At 45.6% G+C, this 9,916-nt stretch overlaps 1 protein-coding gene across 1 annotated transcript; it reads left to right on the forward strand.

Moving 5' to 3' along the window:
- The first annotated feature begins 63 nt into the window (after positions 1–63).
- FCF1 (FCF1 rRNA-processing protein) lies at positions 64–5,066 on the forward strand. Its single transcript, XM_010583713.1, has 7 exons — positions 64–176; positions 355–426; positions 946–1,094; positions 1,530–1,602; positions 2,526–2,613; positions 3,064–3,158; positions 4,444–5,066. Exons 1-7 carry the CDS (start codon positions 142–144, stop codon positions 4,490–4,492), a joined length of 561 nt encoding a protein of 186 aa, XP_010582015.1. The 5' UTR covers positions 64–141; the 3' UTR covers positions 4,493–5,066.
- Positions 5,067–9,916: the final 4,850 nt, after the last annotated feature.

A 9,916-nucleotide genomic window follows, 5' to 3' on the forward strand; every position in this document is an offset into this window, starting at 1 on the left:
GTGAGCAGGGCGCGGGCAGGGGTGGGCCGTGCCGTGCCGTGCCGTGCCGTGCCGCGCTGCCGTGGTCTCCCCCCAGCTCATCGCGGCTGTGTGTCCCTCTGCTTGCAGGGGAAGCAGAAGAAGGCGAGGAAGTACGCGGTCATGAAGCGCATGATCAGCCTCCGGGACCAGCGCATGTGAGTGTGGCTGCGGCTGGGCCCGGGCCCAGGCGGGGCTCCGGAGCCGGCTGCGTGGGGCTGGCCGTCCCCGCGTCCTGCTCGGGAGGGGCGGGAGGGGATCCTGGCCCAGGCCTCTCCGCCGCTGGCCGCCCTTCCCCGTCCCCCCCCCGCCAGGAGTGCCTGCGTTTCCTTGCAGTAACGAGAAGGACCGGGCGAAAGCCCCCGTGAAGAAGAAAGAGGACCCGAGTGCCATTAAGGAGCGGGAGGTGTAAGTGCTGCCGGAGCTTTGGGGAGGGAGGGAGAGAGAGAGGGAGGGAGGGCCGGCCGGCCACGCTGCAGGCTTCGACTGAGGACGTTTCAGAGTAGTAAATGGTGCCCCAAACCAAGGGATTGGGTTTAGGAGGCGGCAGGAGGCCTGGCAGGCCACCATCCTGTGCTGCCTCGTGTTGTTTCTGCGCATAGGATGCGAGGAAATGGCCTCAAGTTGCACCAGGGGAGGTTTAGATAGGATATTAGGAAAAACTTCTTTACTGAAAGGGTTGTCGGGCATTGGAACAGGCTGCCCAGGGAACTGGTGGTATCCCTGGAGGTATTCAAAAAGCACATAGACAAGGCACTTCAGGACATGGTTTAGTGGGCATTGTTGACGGTTGCACTCGATGATCTTAAAGGTCTTTTCCAACATAAATGATTCTATGATTACCCTTCTTTCATTCTGTGCAAGTTGTATGATTGGATATGTTGTTAATTGCAATTAACTGATTTGAATTCTTTGTCTTCCTGGCAGCCCCCAGCATCCCTCTTGCTTGTTCTTCCAGTATAATACACAGTTGGGCCCCCCTTATCACATCCTGGTTGACACTAACTTCATCAACTTCTCCATCAAGGCCAAGCTGGACCTAGTACAGTCAATGATGGACTGTCTCTATGCCAAGTGTGAGTGTCTGCATCACTTGCATCTTCTTTTGGACCATGTAGTGCCACGGTGTGCTTGTGATGTACTTTATCAGCCTCATACCACTAGCTAAGGATAACAGAAATCTTGAAAAAAGGATGTGTGCTATAATCATCGAGCTCATTGTTCGTGGCTATGGTAACCCTGGAACTGTCTCTGGTTTCAGTCAAACAATGGTCTTAAATGCTGATCTCAGCAAAGGTAAAGGATTAGTAACTTAAAAATCTAAAATTACCATGGTATGGTCAAATTCAGTGGCTCTACATTTCATCACTTTGCAACTTTATCAGTTCTCATAAGTTTAAAACTGTAATATGTTGTAAAGTTCCATGATAGTTCCTGGGCATGTGGGCAATATGTAGGGGTCTGTGAAGAAATACTGCTTGGGTTTAATACAGGCTTTTTTTTGCATGTAGGTATTCCATGTATCACAGATTGTGTAATGGGTGAAATTGAAAAGTTAGGACAGAAGTACCGTGTGGCGTTAAGGTAGGTGCAGGGTGTTCTTCTCTGTTTCTAGAACTTAATGTTTTAATATAAATAAATGAAAAGCACTTTCCATGATGGTGCTTGTGGACTAGAGAGTAGATAGGTTGTTGCAGAGTCCCGAACTGGGTTTTATTTCTCTGGCTGTATGAGATCAGTACGATGGCTCAAGTTGTAGATGATTTTTTTAAAAACTAAATGGTAGGTATGAGTGCCTAATATCGATCTGTTAATCTTTTTTTTCCCCTAAGACTTTCAAAATAATGCTTCCTCCTGTTTCTCAAAATATATGTAGATTTCTTTTTAAATTACAGAATTGCAGAATTTTCTGAAAATAAATAAAGAAGTGACCCAAGTCTTATCGAACCTTTCACTCTTGCCTGATGTTATTCCTGTAGGAGTATGTAGCACGTGCTGATAATCTAGAGCCAGGTTATTTTGTGATCTGTACAAAACTAGTCCAATGTACTTTGTCTGCTGCAGGTGTACCAATCAGATGTATTGTTCTTTACTCTTTATTTTGGCCTGTTGTGTTGTAAAATATCCAAGTGCATCCTCTAAACAGCTTTGATGTTCCCCTTCAGGGAGGAGGTGAAGTTTTCCGATGTGCATGGTACGAACGTTCAGATACCAGAAATTCTAGTTCTTCCCACAGATAACTTGTTTCAAATGACTTTCTTAGGCAAGAGCCTAACATTGTAGGGATCTTGAATCCAATTAACCTATAATAACTAGCCAGATAAATGGCATTCTTTTTTTGCTCCTCATTACAATTGACTGTTGTGTGCCATTCACTCCATCCATTCAGCCCTTGTTTTGAGAATAACGTGCTGCGTTTCACAGAAGGGGGCATTCCTGTTCCCCTGTCCTGTGTTACTGTACACTCTGGTCTGGTTGCTGTGATGCTGCCTTATATGTCCCCACAGAATTGCCAAGGACCCTCGTTTTGAACGCTTGCCATGTATGCACAAAGGAACCTATGCAGATGACTGCTTGGTACAGAGGGTCACTCAGGTATTTCTGTTTCTGAAATTTTCAATACTGTGCTAACATACTAAAAATTCCTGAATGTTCCTAGTTACTGATGACTTACATTTCCCACAAAGTGACTGTAAAATCTCACTAAGGGGCTGTTTCAGTCCCTAGCACAACTTAATTTGAAGCAAGTTATAGTCTTCCCTGAGCATGCTTCTTGTGTAGGTCAGCATCAAGAAGCACTTAATATGAGAAAGCTGTCAGCTGGGAAGGCTGGACAGGCTTTGGATATTTCTATGAGTCTGTTTTGATGAGCAGAATGATGTTACTAGACTGCTGCGGAATTCTGTACAAGTTGTAGTAATGCCTCGCTAATGACTTGTAGACCTCTTGTGTTAAAGAAGCTCACAGAATAGAAGCTTTTGCTCAGCTTTGTTTCTTTTCTGGGGGTTCACTGGTGTTTGATCTGACTCGCCTCTCTTTTTGCAGCACAAATGTTACATTGTGGCCACAGTGGATAAAGAGCTCAAGCGGAGAATACGAAAAATCCCAGGAGTGCCTATAATGTATATTTCCAGGCACAGGTAAGGGACCCCCCACAAGGAGGAACACTGCCTGGTACAATCCTTGTCTGACAGGGACTCTATCACCATGTATTTCTCTCCTGCATTATCTATAGTGCAGGTTGCAGTAAAGGGCCTAGTGTTCGCACAAAAGTAGAAGTACAGCTGCTGCTGGAAAGAGACTGGTCATAGACCCACTTTTACTGCAGTCTACATATTTACTTGCTTTTACCCAGAAAACTGGTTTCCTTGAGGCCAGTGTTACCATAGATCAGTTTTGCTTGCTTACCAGCAGCAGCAGCAGCAGGACTACCAGGCAAGTGCATTCTACAGGTTCTTGAGGAAAAGAACCATTCTTGTTCCATATTCTGTTTGGTCGCTTTATGTAACCTCAGCTAAGAGATTGAATTTGCTTCTTAGCTAAAAACCAAACCAACTCGGACGGACACTTATGCAGCAATTTCAATGCAGCAGATTTCTCCAGTATCTGCAAGTACTGGCTCACGTTATTTTTTTATATTCAATAGGACCAGTGATCTACTGTAAAAACATTTGCTTAAAACCATTTCCTGTTCCTTCCAAAGTACTCATAAAGCCTAGACTAAGAAGACTTTACTCACCTTTGTTTGTCATATATACATAATGTACAGCCCAGAAGATTTATCGTGCATCAAACCTATGCCAAATTGTTTCACAGTATGGTAGATATGTTTGGTAGCATTGTAAGGAGAGAAGTCAGGATGTGGAGAGAAAAGGGCCAAAGTCATCAGATGGGATGGGAGAGATACTGGGAAGGAGGCAATTGTGCTAGCAGTGGAGACAATGAGTCTAGTAACATGCAGACAGAGCAATCTATCAGAAATTAGAAGGTTGATTGCTATAAATATGTAAAGTCTTAACTGATCTGTAATTAGAACATGGCTCAGAACATTTTTCTCTCAAAACATCTTTTCCCCTTATTCACTGTGGCCATGAATCATAAGTTGAATGGCCAAAGTTTTATTCTTTGTGGTGGTCTGCTCTTAAATCCCAAGTCAGATCTTACAAAACCACCATTTTTTTCCTTCTCTGGTGATGGTGAGGTTTTGAGATGCCCAATTTCTGAATTTGAGGTGAAGGATAAAAGCAACCTTATGAAGGCTTTTCACTTTCAGGAGTAATATTTTTTTTCCTGGGGATCTGAGCTGCAGATATAAATGCAACAAAGCTTTTTGCTGTTCAGTCTGCCTGCAAGCCTGTTGCTGCATGGGGAGGGGAGCAATGTGGAGTAGGTTGTCCTCATAGGTTTTCCCTCTTTCTTTCTCAGATACAATATTGAGAGGATGCCAGATGATTACGGAGCTCCTCGATTCTAACCTGTCCAGCCAAGCCATCAATGACAGGACTCTGAGCCAGGATAAGGGTCCTTCTGGTTCCAACCCTCCTGCTTTCTTTTTTGCTGGGACGCTGCTCGTAGGACTGTGGGTGACATTGGACTAACTTCATAGCCTTGATCTTCTAAGAAAAAGCTACTTGGAAGAGTCTGTTTTTATTCATCCTTGTTCTGACTTGGCCTGATTACCTATAGCTGGGAGAAGCGCATAGGAAAGAGGGGACAGCAGTGCCCAGAACATGCCTAACTCCCTCTTCACTGGGATCATTGGAAAAAGTGATTTCAGCATTCCAAATTAAATATTGGTGATGCAACTCTGGCTGAGAAAGAAGCCACAGAAATTTTAGAAGTTTCTTATTGCTGCACCTGCAGCAGGACAACTATTCCTCTGGAAAATCCCTCACACCTGTCCCACGAGCAAATTGGAACCTGCATTATGGAGAAAAGCTGTCAAACCTGCACCGGTTGGCATGCCTTCTCTGGATCAGTGGTCTGGAAGATTTTAATTCAGAATTGATGGGCTTTTATTCAACTGTACAATGAATGAAGTTTGGTTAAGCGTCCTGCTCAGATTCTTGTGTCTGTACTGGGTTAGCTGGCAGCCTAGTCCTTTTGCTTATATACAGAGTGGTGGCGGGAGGGCAGGATTGGGTCAGGACAGATCTCTCCCTCTTGTTTGCTTGGCATCTATGCACCTCAAAGCCTTATCCCTTTCATTAGGTGTCAGGGAGGAGGAGGAAGGTATCAAACTGTGGCAGGAAGGTGTCGAACTGGGTAAGCTATTAATGTGGGCTGGGAGCAGTCAGTGGTGGGGAGTCGGAGCAATGGCTGCAGATCAAAAGAGTCTCACAGAGACCTGCAGCATTTGCTGCAGGGAAGGAAGTGGTCAGAGGAGGGAGGGAAAAAAGATGGTTAAGCCACATGGAGAAATGCAGCGGGAAAAATATTTCAAAGCCATAACCTTGTATATTCCTATCTTCTCAATTACTCTTTAATTTTTAGCAATATAATTTGCTCTTCTGAGACTTGTCTTAAGACTGTGAGATGACAGACAGTATGAGGGTCACCAGGGCCCAATGTGCCGAAGTGTGCTTCCTGGCCAAAATGCTATAGTTGAGGTATAGTAAAGAGGGAGACTGAAAGTTTATATTCTTGGTATAATTAGGAAAATTTCCAAACTTTAATAGAGCTTTTATCCTGTGGTGCCTTACACTGGTTTGGCTGCAGAGAATAGCTGAACTCAGCTGTCTGTATGTTGGAAAGCATACAGTGAAGATAGTACCTCTCATCTGCTAATCATTTCCTGTCCTTGGGAAATGCCCTGACATGCTGATAACTTTCTTGCTAGCACCCTGCCTCTACAGATAGTACAGGAAATTTTGGGAACACGTCAGACTTACCCCTCCTACTATCTCTTGCTTGCTGCAGGCTCACCTACCGTTGTGGTTTAACCCCAGCCAGCAACTAAGCACCATGCAGCTGCTCTCTCGCTCCCCCCCACCCCCAATTGACACCCAGTTAGTACCCAAGTGGTGATTCCTCCCAGCCCCACTCCCCCCAGTTTACATCCTAGACATGACATCACATGGTATGGAATATGCCTTTGGCCAGTTTGGGTCAGCTGTCCTGGCTGTGTCCCCTCCCAAATTCTTGTGCTCCTCCTTGCTGGCTGGGCATGAGAAGCTGAAAAATCCTTGCTTAGTCTAAACATTACTTAGCAATAACTGAAAACATCCGTGTGTTATCAACATTCTTCTCATACTGAACCCAAAACATAATGCTATACCAGCTACTAGGAAGACAATTAACTCTATCTCAGCTGAAACCAGGACAGCTACTAAACTCATCCCTGAAATAACAGCATACTGACACTTTCAAAACATAGCCCCTTCCAAGCTATCACAATTGAAGTTTATCTTCACCTCCAGCCAGGAAGAGGATAGCCAACAACCCTGAGATTTTACGCTCAGTGTATAATTGTACACTTCAAAAATAATATGCTTAATTTTGTTCTCTCAATCCAAGTCATGTTTCTTTAAGCTAAATGTTTAAGTATTGTCATGAACACTTGAAGACCATGTTTAGTCAAATGAGAACTAAGAAACAGTTGTAGGATTAGATCTGTGTAACTTGGTTTTCAGAATAATTCTAGTTTTGACAGACTTCTTCAAGTACAGAGTTAACTAGAATTGTTCCTGTACAAACAACTTCACTTGAATTAACCAAAATGGAAGGAGACTGCAGAAGAAAGGAATGGACACTCATGGTAATATTTGATAGAAGTCTTTCTGGTGCTGGAGAAGAGGTCAAAGACACAGCAACCTGATGAATTTGGGGAATGTCTGCCTGTCAGCAGAATGCCTATTGGAGGGACTTCATGAAGATACATGTATTTAGTGTGAACTGTGGGTAGGAATTAAAGCAAATGTGCCCATTTACTGAAGTCATTTACTCCTTAAATTAACGTTCCTTATGATCTACTTTGTTTTAGTAACAGGAGAAGGAACCTAGAATAGGCATAAGGTAATTGCTAAAGAAGCGTTAAGAGGGTTGGAGAATGAACAGCAAGGAGAAAGTATTAGCAGTGAGTGAACCCATCAGGAAATTTTCATTAGTTGAGTATAATTGGCAAGACAGAAAAAACTTGAGTATTAACTTAAAGAGCCTAGTCAGAAGAGAAACAGGACAGGAGAGGACTGCCTGAGTCATCGACTGCTTCCCCTGCAGTCCCAGGGAACCTGTGTACCAGACACTTGGTTCAGAGGGAAATATTTATTCCATGCACACCATGGCATCCCAACCTCAGATCCAACTTAAGAGTATGTCAGAGGAGGAGAGATCATTGTAACAGGAAAGAGTTTGGTAAGCAAGAATGCTTTGATGTTCCTATGAATGCAGAACTCTGCCAGTCCAAACCAGAAGAGAAATTCCTTCCTGACCCAGTTGGTTTAAACCTGCACACAAGTTAGATATCAAGCAGATGCCTGCAGTGTTTCTCAAGTAACTCTAAGTAATCTGGCCTCCCCCCTAACATCTTGTCTTTTGCTGTAGCCAGTTTCCATAGCTTCAGAAGACAGAGAATAATCAGAAAAGCCACAAAAAGAAGGTCTTAATTTATGCAAAGAATGGGAGAAAATAATTTCTACTCCTTTCAGGCCAGAAGGCCCAAGATTGCTGCAGCGTTACCACCAGATGAAGTGAAGAAACTTAAGCTGCTGATCGAAGATGTGACACCAGTTAGTTGAGCGATAACTGAAACCTGGTAGAATAACATTTAGAAGCAGGAAGAGCATGAGCTATTTAAAAAGTGAACTGAAAGCAGCATGATGACATACATTAATGTTACAGACTGTAAAAGAGGGCATAATGTGGGCTTAACAGTGTTGCTTTAGGACAAGGTAATGTTGGGTAAAGCAAATGTATCTTGGGTGGCAGGAGTAAACTCTACTGCTGCCCAAACCAGATTTGGGTATTGACAAAAGCACCTGTCAAGTTATTTGGAAGTTACACTTTGGCCTCTTCAACATAGGCTGGAAAACAATTGCTACTGAAAATGGTTCAGTACATGTATTTCTCCATAAGGGAAGTTAACAGGTTTCTTCACAATATTGACTAACCACAACAAACAGCAAAAATATTGGGAGAGACCTGCCTGCAGGAAATAACCTTGAGTAAACTGATCAAAAGAGAACTCACTTTGAGTGAATCAATCGGGAGGATAAATCAAAGGATGTTAGCAACAGGATTTCCCTATTTTGAAAGGACAGACTTTCAAAAGCTTAGTTAGTGAGTAAACTGGCCCAAAGAGCTCAGGGATATAAATGTTAACTACATGTATGATGCAGAGGAGGTGAGGGCTAAAAGTACAAGTGCTATCTACAAGTCATATTCACTACAAGAGAAATCTTAGAGGAGCACCACCCTAGACGGAAAAGGATCAATAATCACCTCTAGGTAAAAGGAAAGGATACTAAACTATAGAAAAGACAGTTTTATGTGTATTAAATTAATTAAGATAGTTTTCTTAAAGATTTGCATCTCATAACTTGAGTCCACACTACCTGAAGCTTTTCTTGCAGATTCATGGTGTATCACCTCTGTGGATTCCCTGGAATTTAACAACAGATGAACACAAAGACCAGCTTTTCCAGCAGAGAGGTCAAAGCTTTTCTCTGCCTAACAATCTGGTTTTCCTGATTTTTCTTTTGACTGAAAGGTCTTTGGACTTTTCCTCCAACAACTGCCTTTTCCCACTGGCCAGGGATCCTTGATTCGCCAGCCATGAACTAGAGACTGAACATGAGAAAAATTGCTCAGGTTTTCTGTATTTGGGAAGGAGGGCAAGCAGTGAGACACCACACCACTAGTGCACTGGTGACCAAAACAGTAGCCACTAGACTTCACTGCCCAGCTACTAGAATTCATACACGCAAGCCCTTGTGTCTTTTCTCAATAATGGGAGTTCAGCACTTTGCCTAAGTCTTTGCTAACTGGCTACAGAACGTATTTGTATGTTTAACTCATACTTCAGCGTGGGAAGCGAGAAACACAAAAAAAATTCTTTCCTGCTCCTCAGTGCAGTTGCTTCTGTAATGGATGAGGCAATTTCACACATCAGCTGCTCTGTTCACATTTTTGCCTCTCAGGTTTATCGCCAGCATCTTCACTGAAAAAACCCAGAATGGTTCATGTTGTTTCTAGCGGTTGGAGGACCCGGCATCGCCCCCATCCCCACGCGGGGGCTCTGTGCCGTCATTCGCGAGGCCGCAGAAGCCCTTTGCGTTTGCCCTTTCCCAAGGCCTAGCTCAGCTGGCCGCGCTCCTTTCACCCTTCAACCGCTACAACCATTAATTATCTCTGCCATCGCACCTCGGGTCACCGACACCGGGTTTGCCCTAGCCGCGTAGGGGCTGAAGCACGATGACGCCCGCTGCGCGCCAGAGCCGTTGCCGGTGGCGGCACAGCCCCTGACGGGAGCGGCGGGCAGACGCGGAAACATGGCCGCCGCCGCCCCGGGGTAACCCAGGTCGCCGGCGCCCCCGCCCCCGTAGCGCCACGGCCTGCGGGAGGCCACCGGGGGCCGGGCCGGCCATACAGAGCCTTGCCTGCGGGCCGGCGGCAGCACCCGCCTGCTCGTCGCCCCCTCCCCCTGCACAAAATGGAACCCCCGCGCCGCGGTCCGCTCTAGCTCCCTTCCGCCGCCTGCCTCGCTCTTGCCCGGGCCGACCGGCGGCGGGCGGGAAGCGGCGCTCTGGACTCGCCTCCGCCCCTCTCTATGCGCCCTGCCGCGGCGTTAGCGTCCTCCCTCCAGCAGTGACGGCGACCGCCCGCTAGGCGGCGCCGCCCCCCCGACGAGGGGCGCCGCTCGACGCTCTAGCGCGCCGCTGGCGCTCTACTGCCCGGGAGG

This window comes from Haliaeetus leucocephalus, unplaced genomic scaffold (assembly GCF_000737465.1).
Source record: "Haliaeetus leucocephalus isolate CR32 unplaced genomic scaffold, Haliaeetus_leucocephalus-4.0 Scaffold932, whole genome shotgun sequence".
Classification (NCBI taxonomy): domain Eukaryota; kingdom Metazoa; phylum Chordata; class Aves; order Accipitriformes; family Accipitridae; genus Haliaeetus; species Haliaeetus leucocephalus.